Raw genomic sequence first — 14,746 nt, forward strand, 5'->3', positions numbered from 1 at the left:
CCTCAGTATACATGATACCCGTATTCATCTTTTGAAGTCCATGTCTCCTGGTTACGAAGACTACGTACGAGAGAAGAGATAGGCTGTTGCATTTTTATCCGTAACTAGATACCTATATACCATTATGTAAAAAATATCAATGATATTAAATATAATCATTTATATATTCAAATAAATAATGATAATTAAAAAAAAACAACCCTATATTACCATTACAAAGAGTTCGTAGCTGAGACCCACACTTAGCTGGTAAGGAATTGCGTATCGTTGTGTCAGTATGTTAACCAGAATTGTTGACTGTAGCATTTATATGAAGAAATGGGTTGTTGTGATATCACGCTATTCATATCGTTTAAAATGACTTTATGTGGTGCTGTAGTTATAAACAGGAATTTGAAAATAATATTCTGTGGTATAGGGGAAAAGCAGTCTTTAAACTCTCCCAGCCGGATTGGCCAAGACTTAATAACAAGCTTCAAACCTGTTGAAATAAGAATCATGCCTGACTCTAAGTACACAATGCAAGGTTACAACCTTGTTAAACTATTAAAGAGGTTAGAAGAAGCCACAGCTAGATTGGAGGATGTTACCATCTATCAAGAAGGTTATATTCAAAGCAAATTAGAAGCGTCTAAATGCAATGACTCGTCCAACGCTGAGAAGGAAGCATCCTCCACGAAAGGCGCTTCTACAGAGAATGTTCCAGAAGTACAAGAAGATCCAAAATGCATAACTGCGTTTCAGTCTTATATCACTGAGAATATTGATCCTCTCGTAGAATTATCAGGTAAGATTGACGCAGTAGTTTTAGATGCCTTAGAGTTGTTAAAGGGAGGCTTCCAATCACAGTTGACTTTCTTGAGAGCCGCTGTAAGGTCTAAAAAGCCGGACTATTCTTCTCAAATATTCGCTGATTCTTTAAGGCCTATCAACGAAAACATCATTAAACTAGGTCAGTTGAAGGAATCAAATCGTCAAAGCAAATACTTTGCTTATTTGAGTGCTTTATCTGAGGGTGCTCCTTTATTCTCTTGGGTTGCAGTTGACACTCCAGTCTCTATGGTCACAGATTTCAAAGATGCAGCACAATTCTGGACTAATAGAATTTTGAAAGAATACAGGGAATCCGATCCTAATGCTGTTGAATGGGTAAAGAAATTTTTGGCCTCATTTGATAATTTGAAAGCTTACATCAAAGAGTATCATACTACCGGTGTTTCTTGGAAGATGGACGGTATGGATTTTGCTGATGCGATGACACAGTCTACAAAGAATATGGTCGCAGCTTCGTCTGCTTCATCAACAAGTGATTCAGTGGCCCCAGCGCCTCCACCTCCCCCACCAGCGCCACCAGCTTCTGTCTTTGAAATCTCTGATGATGCTTCTTCAGTTAATATTGACACTAATAAGGGCGGCATTGGTGCCGTTTTTGCTGAGCTAAATCAAGGTGAAAATATTACCAAGGGTTTAAAAAAGGTAGACAAATCCCAGCAGACCCACAAGAACCCTGAGTTACGTCAGTCATCCACAGTTTCTTCCACAGGAAGTAAATCTGGTCCACCACCAAGACCAAAAAAGCCATCAACATTAAAAACTAAGAAACCTCCTAGAAAAGAATTAGTAGGCAATAAGTGGTTTATTGAGAACTACGAAAATGAAACTGAATCATTGGTTATTGAGGCCAACAAAGACGAATCTATCTTTATAGGTAAGTGTACTCAAGTTCTTGTTCAGATAAAAGGAAAAGTCAACGCTATCTCATTGAGTGAAACTGAGTCATGTAGTGTCGTACTTGATTCTAGTATTTCTGGTATGGATGTTATTAAATCCAACAAATTTGGCATTCAAGTGAACCACTCTCTACCTCAAATTTCCATCGATAAATCTGACGGTGGAAATATATATTTATCCAAAGAATCTTTGGACACTGAAATTTACAGTTCCTGCTCGACTGCTATCAATGTAAACTTACCAATTGGTGAAGACAATGATTATGTAGAATTTCCAATCCCTGAGCAAATGAAGCATACATACGCCGATGGTAAATTCAAATCGGCTGTATTTGAACACGCCGGTTAACGACATGAGCGACGTTTATCCACACTGACCAAAAGAGAGAAATCACGTTTCAACAAATAAAAGTGAAAATCGAATGATTAAACAGTTATATACTTTTAATATAATATTTCCTCGTACGTAACTTTTTCAAAGAAATTATTTTAATAAAGAGAATCAACTAAACAGTTTGTTATTTGCATGTTCGGAAAGCTTGAAACAAATACTTTAATATTTACAGTGTAAAGGAAGATCAAAGATCAGTAAAAAACATAGGCAACGATACACGATGGTTATTTACCATTCCTCAAGTAATACATATATGCACGTTCGTGAATTGGGACATCAAATGGTGAAATTACTTCAGATTGGCCTGGTCGGGCAACAGGGTCTCTCAAGTATACAGCGTGGCATGTCTTGAAAGATATTTCCAAGTGATGAGGTAAAATGGCAAAGGGTGACAAAAATGGTCTTGGTTTCCATGGAGTGAAGAAAGGTTTTTTGTGGTCTTGCCTACCATAAACATGGTTCTTTTGCCATGGTAAGTTTATCAGTTTACACGCTTTTTGCTCATCATCTTTCAGTTCAGATATTTTGATAGGATCATGATATCTTAAATTTTTAGCCCACTCGGGATCAAAAGTTAATGAACCATTCGAGACATCACTCATCCTAGTTTTGAAATGTGCTGTTATGTTTTTGGTCCATATTTTGACACATTCCGAAAGAATCTTTTTTCCAGCCCTTAAAGAAGATTTAGCCCCATCAGATAACTCCTTTTTCGTGGATTCGTTAGGATTGATCATTTCCGAGGCCAACGAAGTTAACTCCTCAGGCTGGCATTTGGAAAGTATTTCTCTTTTGATTTCGCCTGATTTGAAGAATTCTTGATAGGCACTATACAGACTTTCTAAAAGCTGAGTATCCTGAACGTCAGGTAGACCCTTCTTGAATTCATCTATCGATAAAGGCTCGTTATCTGATTTACCAATTCGTTTCTCAATAGTCAATAATTTATTTACAATGCCTTCCTGTGTACATTCCGTCAATGCATTATATTGTTGTAATTCGAGGTTCTTATTATACTGCTTCAAAAATTCTTGAAATGCACTTTTCTTTGGATTAGAATCGGACATCTTTTCATATTTTTCCAACTTCTTTTCCCAAACCTGCTTAGAGTCAGTCTTTGCTTCCTTCACATACTTATTCCATAAAATTATTTGAGTTTTATCAATTCTCAGTGCTTCTTCGAAGCTTGGCTTCTTAGCACCGAGGGCCTCTAGCACTTTTTCCGGTCTAACACTGAAAATATCACCAGGCTTTAGAGTATAACTTGGGTGCTTAATTCTTATACCATTCACGCGGACATTTCCATGTAAGATGAATTGACGAGCTTGTCTCACTGATGAAGCAAACATAGCTCTGAATAAGGCAAAATCAAGCCTTTTTTCTAATACTGCAAACGTTTGCAACAAGAATGGTGTTTCCTTAATTTCACCACCACGTAATGAAGCATCCAACTGAGCTACTGAATCTAATTTGGGCTTGAAAGCAGTTTGCCACCTCTTCTCTGTCAAATGTTCACCATGATAAGCTCGAGTTTCTTGCTTTGCTGTCCATTTCTGCTGATATAAAGATTTAGACTTTAAGTCTACAGCACCCTTCTTGTACAAGTTAAATAAATTATACTTATTGAAAGAAGTGCGTACTCGTCCTCTTGCCAAAGATTTAAGCAAATTGGCTTTTCTTGGCATTATCCTTGTATAACAATTGAAATCAGCGTCCGTTGAAGAAAGAAAGATAACAGAGGAGTGAACAACGAATATATATCTGTTTTTTTACACTTCCCTTCCGATAACTTACTTTGTTTGACTGACCACTTTCTCTTCTTCTATTCTTTTAGCAGAGTTTCTCAAACTAATACTATGAAGCGAAGCTTATTCGGCTGCCTACATGGAGAGTGAAAATCGTGCTTAACGAAGAAATTGATTATGATAATTATGAAGGAAAATTAGTCGATATTAGAGGGAAACTTATTAGAGGTTGCTAATTACTAATGACCAAAAAGTGGCGGTAGATGCGATGGCAGTACATTGGACAATTGTGGATGAAATAAGACTTCTTAGATGGGTATCCGAATTCAAGCCGGCCGGAATTCATAAGCATTTCCACATGTTTTGCATAGTTGAAAGAATGAACTCGCCAGACAAGTACCCAGTGACATTATTACAGAAGGAAACCATGAAGCTGGGGAAAGTTTTTACTGCAAAAGATATATGGGATAAACTTGGCCAATCGTACAGTTTAAAAGATATTGATGAAATGGAGAACGCCTATTCATTGGCAACCATTACGGAGAGTTCGGTGAACGATAATGACACTGGTGGCAATGGAGAATTTCGTGAAGAAACTTTGCTTGAGTTAAATAATCGAATAAGATCGCAGAAACAAGATTTTACTCTGCCTTGGGATGAATACGGTGAATTAATCTTGGAGAATGCAAAAAAAAGCCCCACCTCTAATGAAGATGGACCTCAAACTGAAGATGCGAATGACGAGAATAATAAAATTCCAACAGAGAATATTGCTAATCATTTAAACAATAATATCAAGGAGAAAAAAGGCAAGGTGGTTGATAAAGTTAAAGAATTGAGTGAACGCCAAGCAAAAGAAATTACAAGTCTAATCAAACCCAAGACGGAAGTCACGGCAGAGTCGCAATGTACTGAAAAGCAACACAAAACGGAATATATGAGTGATGAGGATCAAAACACAAAAACAGCAGGTAAAACAGCAGCTCCGGTAAGAAAATCACAACGATTGAAAAGAAATAAAGAGGTTAAATTTGAAGATGAAGAAAGGGAGAATAAAGGAGAAGAAGATGGAAAGGAGGAAAACCGAATAGAAGGAAAAGAGGAAGAACAAAAAGAGGAAAAAGAACGAAAAGAACAGATAGAAGAAGTTCAGAAGATGAAAGAAAACCCCAAAGATGAAATGGATGAGGAAAATCATAGAAATGGGGAAGATTATAATGAGCGTGAAAAATCAACATCCTACGAAAATAGTAATGGTTCGGAAAGTGAAGAAGTTGATGAAGCATTGGGATATGAGTCTGAACGTGAGAGAGATCTTTCAGAGAAGACGCCTGAGCTGGGAAGGGATAATTCAAAAAAGAAAGTCGAGAACAAAAAAGATGAACTGCAGAATGACGTAAAAAAGGATTCTGGAGCTAAAAATGAACCACTAGCGAAGAGAACTCGACATTCGTCATCTGCAGGTAACACTAGCAATGAGACATCACCTAAAAGGAAAAGGCGGAAGGCAGGTTCGCGTAAAAATAGCCCTCCAGCCACTAGGGTTTCCAGCAGGCTACGAAATAAGAAGTAGCCACTGCGTTATATAGGGATCACGAGGCAGAAATACGCATTTGCCACATAGAAAAACGTGTATTCAATAAAAATATACCAGATATAGATAAAAACCACCTTAATGGAGAATTAGAATATAAATGTGCTTACTCTCGTCTAATTTTTCGTAATTATATATCTATTTCAATTAAGGGCCGACCACTTGCCGTGAACAAAAATAAAAATAAAAATCAGACAAGCAGCTCAGTTAAGTAGTATCATTCTTTTAGTTCACTTTCAACAATTCGACGTCGAAAACCAAAGTACTGTTAGGTGGAATTAAACCTGGGAAACCACGTGGACCATAAGCATATGGACCTGGGATGGTTAATCTAGCTTTTTCACCCACAGACAACTTTGGAATACCAACATCCCACCCCTTGATGACTTGACCGACACCAATGTTACATTGAAATGGAGAGCCCCTGTCAACAGAGGAATCAAATTTTTGGCCGTTTTCTAAGGTACCGGTATAATGGATAGTAACCAAATCACCAGTCTTTGGGAAAGTGGCACCATCACCTGGGGAAATTCTGTCAATTTTGACGTTACCTTCAATTACTTCAGACATTACTACTTTTTTTGATTAATTGTTTGCTTGAACCAGTGTTTTAGATAACTGGTAATATTTTAACTCACTACAATTTTGTCCCAAGATCCTTTCAACGACGTTCTTTTTCGGCAATTTTTTTTTCCTCATTAGGACCAAGGCGGGTGAGGGGCGTTGCAAAGAATTCCAGTATGTAATTCAAAAGGAAACGATCATAAGCTATACATATATGAAGAGCTATAAATTATCTATTTCAAGACCGCAACCAACTTCTCTCCGGAGTTTCTTCCATGCTTAATATCGTCAAGTAATTGTGGCACATCCTCTAAGCCATTTTTGTAAACCTTCACTGGGATATGGTAAATTTCACCGTCATTGATTTTTGGGTTGATGAACTCAATGAATTTAATGGCCGCCGCCTTGTATTGAGGGTCTGCCGGTAATGTAAATGTGCCAAAAGGAACGTCGTTGCCACCTATCAAGTACAACAAGGTCCCTTCAATACTGACGTTTTGTTTCCTATCTTCCTCTTTAATATTCTTCTCGGTTAAAGTTGTTAACTGAATGATGGTAGCGTCCAAATCATCAGCGGCACATTTATAAACCTGCTGAATAGTTTCTGTATTAGAGACACAATCTACCAAGTAGGTAAGATTGTTGTGCTTCTTCTTAATCTGCTCAATAACATCAGCATCATGGTAGTCAAAAAGCTCATCGGCACCATAATCTTTCAATTGTTTTTCATGCTTACGAGAAGCAACAACAATTATCTTGCTAAAACCATGTAGCTTTTTGGCCAATTGAATCAACATCTGACCAACGCCAGTGGCACCACCCCAAAATAAGATAGGATGGTCCCTTTGTGCTTTAGGGGGCTCCCATTTCATGTCCAAACCGAAGCTATGGGTAAGGACCATACCGGCAGTGGTCAGCGAAACTGGGAGCGTGACTGCACCTTCCAAAGACCTGACAGGACCCTCGGACAGCTTATCCTTGCCGCACAATCTGAACTCTCTCGCTGGTTTATAAGCAATCTCAGATGAGATGGCAGAATATTCAGCAAAGGCACCGTTTGAAGGGAACCTCACTGACGCACCATGAATAACCCCATATATGTAGTCACCAATGGAAAACTCTGCTGCATCAACATTTGGACCCAACTTCACGATTTGGCCGGCTGCATCACAACCCAGGAGAGCACCCTGAGGTCCAATCTTGTAATCAATATGTTTCCAATCGGTAGGATTACCAGCAACAGCAACAGTCTTAATCAGAACGAAACCTTCTTCTAGTTCAGGAATGGGAATGTCATGTTTGACAACGGCTTTGCCATTTTCAATGACAACAGCTTTCATCGTTTCTGGAATCGAGGCGGACATATTTAAAATGTGGTATAGTATTAGTTTTCCCTGTACTAAAAGTATCGATATATTCTACATAGGTAAACAGTCCTAAAAAGGAGTGAAGAAAAAAAAGTTATGGAAAGAAAAGCTTCTCCTTTTAAATGAATTACATATCCGAGGTTCGTTAAAAATAGCCCCAAACCCTTAGCATCTGTCCATAAGCATCGATGACGATCCAGGAAAGGGAGGCCATCTGCCAAGTACTAAGAGTACGCAGGACGGAACCGCGCGACCACGGTATACGGATCCGAGAAGAGAAACTTTAGTCAGCGGGGGCTGTGATTACGACTAGGAATTCCTGAAATAGTTGAAACGAGCAGTTATTTGCCAGCAATTTGCTACTCCATTCCATAACAACTATTGCCGTTCAAATTGCGGTGCTTTGGAAATATGAACATTGCTTTTTCCTACTATCTTTCATTCCTTCCTTGAGCAAGCTTTTCAGCGCAATACCGGAAAGACTACGTCGTAGAAAGGCGTAGAAAATAAAAAGTTCCACTATATCACCAATGTTCTATGTATATTATGTAATGAAGTTTCAACAATAGTTTCCATCATTAGGCATCTCTAATTCCATTCATTTTTCTATGTGAGATAGAATGGGCAGACAACCGCATCACTTCTCAAGTTTTTTATTCAGTTTCTTTATGGATACTTTTATTTTCGGTTTGGAGCTGGACGGCTTTACGCCCCTGATTAGCATTTTGCCAGTTAAACTAGTTCGAGTTTCTGTATTTTCTTCTGTATTACGCGCAGGATCATTTTCACTAAGTAAAGCTTTTTGCTTTCTTTCAAAAATAACTGCCTTGGTATTCAGGTAGTTGTTAAATTCTTTTTCCTTTTTCAGTAACTCATTCTTGCTATTCTGGTAGAATTCCAGGTCATCTTTGCTCAATCTAGTAAAACTTTCGCGGTCTCTCACCAAACCGTTGTATTGCTTTTGCTTGCTTATAGCGTTTGATCTCAGCTGATCCCGCAAAGACTTTCTGGTTTTCCTTCTATATTCTGATTCGTACTTCTTTTGCTCCACTTGTTCTCGTATCTTCTGAGTCTCTACATTACCTACTCCCTCCGAGACAAATTTTAATGGTTTTTTCTCCCTTGTGTTAGTTGTATTATCACTGGTAGATGACATAATGCTATCTGATAAACTTAGCGACTCTTGTTATTACGTTTCATCCTCTAGATGTTGCTGGACCTTGTATATGATGGCATGTGCGCGTGCTTTAATGTCATATTTTCTCTCGGATTAGCAATGGATTAAAAGAATATGTTAGGAGTAACAGTAGATCACAAAAAATTCAATAATAGTTGCGGATTTAGCTCAGTTGGGAGAGCGCCAGACTGAAGAAAAACTTCGGTCAAGACATCTGGAGGTCCTGTGTTCGATCCACAGAATTCGCATTTTTTGGTTTTTTTGGCTAAAATTGAACTTGAGCAATTTTTTTTTTTTGGGTGTTTATAATATTGCAAAGTTTAATTATATCATCAACATTATTTTTAATCGTATCAATCTGTACCAAGCTGGATTCTGTGCGTTTATTTTAACTTAATCAAGCATATCGTGTATCAGAATAGTCTTTTAGTTACCCGAACTTGAGTGAAAAATTTTGAAAAGAAAAAACGAAAAAGTAGAAGAATAATGGGATGAGATGAGGTATTGAAGTTGAATAAATCTTTTATATATATTTCGGTATAAAGTATTAATCATAGTACGCTAGCCCAACCAGCTTTTTATTCTTTCGATTTGGTTCCAGAATATTGTTTAGAAAGATAGAAAACAAGAAAGCATGGCCAAAAAAGCTATCGATTCAAGAATCCCGTCATTGATCAGAAATGGTGTTCAAACCAAACAGAGATCTATATTTGTCATCGTTGGTGACAGGGCACGTAACCAGTTACCAAATTTACACTATTTAATGATGAGTGCTGATCTTAAGATGAATAAATCGGTATTATGGGCTTACAAAAAAAAGCTTTTGGGTTTCACTTCACATAGGAAGAAAAGAGAAAATAAAATTAAGAAAGAAATTAAAAGAGGTACAAGGGAAGTAAATGAAATGGACCCCTTTGAGTCTTTTATTTCTAATCAAAATATTAGATATGTTTACTACAAAGAAAGCGAAAAAATATTGGGTAATACTTACGGAATGTGTATTTTGCAAGACTTCGAGGCACTCACTCCAAATCTTTTGGCAAGAACCATCGAAACGGTTGAAGGTGGTGGTATGGTTGTTATTATGTTAAAGTCTATGTCATCTTTGAAGCAACTGTATACTATGACTATGGATGTTCATGCGCGTTATCGTACTGAAGCCCATGGTGACGTTGTGGCAAGATTTAATGAAAGATTTATACTTTCATTAGGTTCCAACCCAAACTGTTTAGTTGTTGATGATGAATTGAATGTGCTGCCACTGTCTGGAGCTAAAAATGTCAAACCATTACCTCCCAAAGAGGATAATGAATTGTCTCCAAAGCAGTTGGAGTTACAAGAACTGAAAGAATCTTTAGAAGATGTCCAACCAGCTGGATCTTTGGTTTCTCTGTCAAGAACTGTAAACCAAGCTCATGCTATTCTGTCTTTCATTGACGCTATATCTGAGAAAACCTTGAATTTCACAGTAGCACTGACAGCTGGGAGAGGTAGAGGTAAGTCTGCTGCTTTGGGTATCTCTATTGCCGCTGCTGTTTCTCATGGCTACTCGAATATTTTCGTTACCTCTCCATCTCCTGAAAATTTGAAAACGTTATTTGAGTTTATCTTCAAAGGGTTCGATGCGTTAGGTTATCAAGAACATATTGACTATGACATTATTCAATCAACCAATCCTGACTTTAACAAAGCCATTGTTAGAGTTGATATTAAGAGAGATCACAGACAAACTATTCAATACATTGTTCCTCAAGATTACCAAGTTTTAGGTCAAGCTGAATTAGTTGTCATTGATGAAGCAGCAGCTATCCCATTACCAATCGTCAAAAACTTATTGGGACCATATCTAGTCTTCATGGCATCCACTATTAATGGTTATGAAGGTACCGGTAGATCTTTGTCTTTGAAACTAATTCAACAGTTACGTAATCAGAACAACACTTCTGGTCGTGAAGGCACTCAAACTGCTATTGTTTCAAGAGATAATAAAGAAAACGACTCTCATTTACATGCTCAATCCCGTCAGTTACGTGAAATTGCCCTAGACGAGCCAATCAGATATGCCCCTGGTGATCCAATCGAAAAATGGTTAAACAAACTTTTATGTTTAGACGTTACTTTGATAAAAAACCCAAGATTTGCAGCAAGGGGAACACCTCACCCATCTCAGTGTAATTTGTTTGTTGTTAATAGGGATACTTTATTTTCGTACCACCCTGTTTCAGAAAATTTCCTGGAAAAAATGATGGCGCTTTATGTTTCTTCTCATTATAAGAATTCACCAAATGATTTACAGTTGATGAGTGATGCCCCAGCACACCAACTCTTCGTTCTTTTACCACCAATTGACCCAAAAGACGGTGGTAAAATTCCCGATCCACTATGTGTCATTCAAATAGCATTAGAAGGTGAAATTAGTAAAGAAAGTGTCAGAAATTCATTGTCTAGAGGCCAGAGAGCTGGCGGTGATTTGATTCCTTGGTTAGTTTCTCAACAGTTTCAAGATGAGGAATTCGCTAGTCTAAGTGGTGCACGCATTGTCAGAATTGCTACCAATCCAGAGTATGCTTCCATGGGCTACGGCACTCGTGCAATTGAGTTACTAAGAGACTATTTTGAGGGAAAATTTACAGACATGTCTGAAGATGCTCGTCCAAAGAATTTTTCTATAAAAAGAGTGAGTGATAAGGAATTAACAAAAAGTAACCTACTAAAGGACGATATTAAATTAAGAGATGCAAGGACGTTACCCCCTTTACTATTGAAGCTTTCTGAATTACCTCCTCACTATCTACATTATCTGGGTGTTTCATTTGGTTTAACGCAATCATTGCATAAATTCTGGAAAAACAACAGATTTGTTCCTGTCTATTTACGTCAAACTGCAAATGATTTAACTGGTGAACATACGTGTGTTATGTTGAATGTTTTGGAAGGTAGAGAACCAAACTGGCTTGTTGAATTTGCCAAAGATTTCCGTAAAAGATTTTTGTCGCTTCTTTCTTATGATTTCCATAAGTTTACTGCTGTTCAAGCTTTAAGTGTCATTGAAAGTAGCAAGAAAGCTCAGGATTTATCTGCTGAAGAAAAATATGAAAGTAAAGAACTGACACGTACAAAACTGGACGACATTTTCTCTCCATTTGATCTGAAAAGATTAGACAGCTATTCGAATAACTTGCTGGATTATCACGTTATCGTTGATATGATACCTATGCTTTCTCTTTTGTACTTTGGTGATAAAATGGGTGATTCAGTAAAACTCTCCAGCGTACAAAGTGCTATTTTGTTGGCTATAGGACTACAACGTAAAAACGTAGATTCCATTGCGAAGGAATTGAACCTACCTTTCAATCAAACTATCGCTATGTTTGCAAAGATCATGAGAAAAATGTCACAATACTTCCATCAACTGTTAAGTCAATCTATTAAAGAAACTCTACCTGATATTAAAGATGAAGCTATAGCTGAAATGGATGGTGAAGAAATCAAAAACTACAACGCTGCAGAAACTTTGAATCAAATGGAAGAGGATTTGGAAGAGGCTGGTTCTGAAGCCGTTCAAGCTATGAGAGAAAAACAAAAAGAGCTAATCAACTCCTTGAGTTTAGATAAATATGCGATAAACGATAATAGTGAGGAGTGGATTGAATCGCAAAAATCTTTAGAGAAAGCTGCAAAAGCTAAAGGTATTGTTAGTTTGAAAACTGGTAAAAAGAGAACTACAGAAAAGGCTGAAGATATATATAGACAAGAAATGAAAGCCATGAAAAAGCCAAAAAAGTATAAGAAAAGCGCAAATTAAGCACTTCCGCCTAAGTCAAAACCCTGTGTGGCAAATTTTTGACATGAGTTGTACAATAATATATAATCAAAATATAATTGATGTTTGGAACTTTTATGTATTCACATTTCATCGTGTCGAACGATGTGTAATGCAATATCCAGTAAAAATTGAATTCGTTTGGTCGTTTTCAATCAACACACTCCGTAGTGAGAAACTATTGAAGCAAGACGAATTACTCTAAAGCAAAAAACCAAAGTTAGATTGTATACTTCGGAAAAGCGTAATCAATAAAATGGTTGAATTAACTGAAATTAAAGACGATGTCGTTCAAGTAGACGAACCACAATTCTCCGGAAATGAGGCCATTGTTGAAGAAAAGGTCTCTACAACAAACAACGATGTTGTGGATGATGAAGACGAATCAGACAGTGAATTTGAGGATGAATTCGACGAGAATGAGACATTGTTAGACAGAATCGTTGCATTAAAAGATATCGTTCCTCCAGGTAAGAGACAAACAATTTCCAGTTTTTTTAGCTTTACTAGTTCCTTTGTGAGAAATGCTTTTGCCAAATCTGGAAACCTTGCTTGGACTTTGACCACTACTGCTTTATTACTCGGTGTGCCATTATCTTTGTCTATACTTGCCGAACAACAGCTTATCGAAATGGAAAAGACGTTTGATTTACAAAGTGATGCTAATAATATATTGGCTCAAGGTGAAAAAGATGCTCCAGCAACAGTCAATTGAATTTTATGATGTAGAAGGAAAGATGAGGTTGTAGAAAAATGGATATACGTGTTTTAATAAGGTCCTAATTATCCTTTTTCTTGTTATTTGCATGCTTCTATTTATCGCCAGAGTAAGGTTGAAAAGAAAAGTCTTCTTTTCAATCCTTTTAACAATATATAGCCACTATGTATTCACTCAGATTTCAAGGGCTTTGGATGTGCAGTCTTTTTTTCCTCTTCCTTTTCACCCTTTCTGTTCATTTTATTTAGCATTTCTTAAGTTAGTTTTAACAAATGTATAAACTTGTACATATTTCAATGAAAAAACGTTCAGTTTTCTTTCATAAGGATTAGGTCTCCTTTGGATGTTTAATTGACAAGGCGTAAATATCCAAATATGTGGTTATGTCAAAAATAATATCATTTATGAACATTCCATGAATAGCAAGTGTTAAACCAAATCCCATCCAAATTAGAGCCGAAACTACCATTTCCATTTTATAATCTAGAAAATAAACCATAAACGCGTATAAGAACAATTGAATGGTAGGGATGAAAAATGGGAAATTGACCATTGGAAACGGTTGCATAGTCAAATGTGCAATAATCATGCGACCAACTACAAAGGCAACCGAAAAACCAACTGATAAAACCAAAGCCAAAGAAATGAAAGCTGGCTGAATTAAAACCAATGTAAAAATTGAAGAGAAGTATGCAAAGAATGGCAAAAGACCGTTTACAGCATTACTAATATCATCTGCTGTTTTTTCTGGATTTTTAGATTTGTCCGCTTGAGACTCATAATGCTTTACAACATTTCCATGAGATGAAGCGATATTAAATATTAAAGCGCCTGTGCAAAAAGCGTACATCAGATGAACGGTTTCGACATCGAACACATAATCTTTCCAAGAAAATTGTGCGACTTTGGTGTGCCAGACGACCTCAGGTCCGTAAATGCCAACTGCGATGAACCATATACACAAAGTAATAATACCCTCAACAGGGCCGCAGAATTCAGCTAAATACAGCTTATGGGTATGATACTCTTCCCATGTACTCAGGTAAAAGCTGCACAATATTGAAAATTGCGAAAATATAGTCATATATGAGTAACCCATACCAGTCATGGAACAGACCGGAATCAATGACAACGTTGTGTTGATTGAATCGATACAATGGTCAAACAATTCCCCTAGAGGACCTTGCTGACCTGTACGACGTGCATGCATACCATCGCAAGCATCGAAGGTCTGGTATAAAAACAAACCTATAGCATAGGAGAAATAAGTCCAGCGAGGGGATTCTTGGTTAAAATATGGATCATAGTAAAGAGTTGTTAATACGTTGAATATAATGAAGCAGAACCCTAATAAGGTTACTAAATTTGGTGCCATCCATAATGGGAAAATAGTGGCAAACTTTCTCCAAAACGGTCTCAAAAAATGATTTGAGAGGAAAGAGCGATCGTCACTTTGATACCTGAGGTCAGATTAGTAATTCAATATCACAGGAGTTAGTATTTATCATTGTTTCCGGGATAATACTGGGGTGTAATAGGATGATCGACATACTTGTAAAGCTTTAAGTTTCCCAAGCTACTCTGAGGAATAAAGAACCCCATTTTTCCCCCAAGTAAATTCGTATTGCTATCTT

General features: G+C 37.2%; 9 protein-coding genes and 1 non-coding gene across 10 annotated transcripts; 5 read left to right on the top strand and 5 right to left on the bottom strand.

The window, feature by feature from the left end:
- Window positions 1–498: 498 nt before the first annotated feature.
- Window positions 499–2,079, top strand: SRV2 (adenylate cyclase-binding protein; the record flags this gene model as incomplete). The annotated part of the gene is made up of 1 exon (XM_056225257.1): window positions 499–2,079. One exon carries the CDS (start codon window positions 499–501, stop codon window positions 2,077–2,079), a length of 1,581 nt encoding a protein of 526 aa, XP_056079093.1.
- A 269-nt stretch (window positions 2,080–2,348) lies between these two features.
- On the bottom strand, window positions 2,349–3,809 carry NAM9 (mitochondrial 37S ribosomal protein uS4m; the record flags this gene model as incomplete). The annotated part of the gene is made up of 1 exon (XM_056225258.1): window positions 2,349–3,809. One exon carries the CDS (start codon window positions 3,807–3,809, stop codon window positions 2,349–2,351), a length of 1,461 nt encoding a protein of 486 aa, XP_056079094.1.
- A 328-nt stretch (window positions 3,810–4,137) lies between these two features.
- Window positions 4,138–5,442, top strand: EAF7 (Eaf7p; the record flags this gene model as incomplete). The annotated part of the gene is made up of 1 exon (XM_056225259.1): window positions 4,138–5,442. The coding sequence occupies one exon, from the start codon at window positions 4,138–4,140 to the stop codon at window positions 5,440–5,442; it is 1,305 nt and encodes a 434-aa protein (XP_056079095.1).
- A 246-nt stretch (window positions 5,443–5,688) lies between these two features.
- Window positions 5,689–6,033, bottom strand: FPR1 (peptidylprolyl isomerase FPR1; the record flags this gene model as incomplete). The annotated part of the gene is made up of 1 exon (XM_056225260.1): window positions 5,689–6,033. The coding sequence occupies one exon, from the start codon at window positions 6,031–6,033 to the stop codon at window positions 5,689–5,691; it is 345 nt and encodes a 114-aa protein (XP_056079096.1).
- A 227-nt stretch (window positions 6,034–6,260) lies between these two features.
- SMKI14G1880 (uncharacterized protein) lies at window positions 6,261–7,391 on the bottom strand (the record flags this gene model as incomplete). The annotated part of the gene is made up of 1 exon (XM_056225261.1): window positions 6,261–7,391. One exon carries the CDS (start codon window positions 7,389–7,391, stop codon window positions 6,261–6,263), a length of 1,131 nt encoding a protein of 376 aa, XP_056079097.1.
- Window positions 7,392–8,031: 640 nt separating this feature from the next.
- FYV6 (Fyv6p) lies at window positions 8,032–8,550 on the bottom strand (the record flags this gene model as incomplete). Its single annotated transcript, XM_056225262.1, has 1 exon — window positions 8,032–8,550. One exon carries the CDS (start codon window positions 8,548–8,550, stop codon window positions 8,032–8,034), a length of 519 nt encoding a protein of 172 aa, XP_056079098.1.
- Window positions 8,551–8,728: 178 nt separating this feature from the next.
- Window positions 8,729–8,819, top strand: Smki_14.trna4F. The gene is given in 2 exon segments: window positions 8,729–8,765; window positions 8,784–8,819. It is a non-coding gene; the product is annotated as a tRNA-Phe (tRNA).
- A 386-nt stretch (window positions 8,820–9,205) lies between these two features.
- On the top strand, window positions 9,206–12,376 carry KRE33 (ribosome biosynthesis protein KRE33; the record flags this gene model as incomplete). The annotated part of the gene is made up of 1 exon (XM_056225263.1): window positions 9,206–12,376. One exon carries the CDS (start codon window positions 9,206–9,208, stop codon window positions 12,374–12,376), a length of 3,171 nt encoding a protein of 1,056 aa, XP_056079099.1.
- A 274-nt stretch (window positions 12,377–12,650) lies between these two features.
- TOM22 (Tom22p) lies at window positions 12,651–13,109 on the top strand (the record flags this gene model as incomplete). The annotated part of the gene is made up of 1 exon (XM_056225265.1): window positions 12,651–13,109. One exon carries the CDS (start codon window positions 12,651–12,653, stop codon window positions 13,107–13,109), a length of 459 nt encoding a protein of 152 aa, XP_056079100.1.
- A 331-nt stretch (window positions 13,110–13,440) lies between these two features.
- Window positions 13,441–14,714, bottom strand: CPT1 (diacylglycerol cholinephosphotransferase; the record flags this gene model as incomplete). Its single annotated transcript, XM_056225266.1, has 2 exons — window positions 13,441–14,572; window positions 14,665–14,714. 2 exons carry the CDS (start codon window positions 14,712–14,714, stop codon window positions 13,441–13,443), a joined length of 1,182 nt encoding a protein of 393 aa, XP_056079101.1.
- Window positions 14,715–14,746: the final 32 nt, after the last annotated feature.

The sequence above is a fragment of the Saccharomyces mikatae genome (genome assembly GCF_947241705.1).
Source record: "Saccharomyces mikatae IFO 1815 strain IFO1815 genome assembly, chromosome: 14".
Taxonomy (NCBI): Eukaryota; Fungi; Ascomycota; class Saccharomycetes; order Saccharomycetales; family Saccharomycetaceae; genus Saccharomyces; species Saccharomyces mikatae.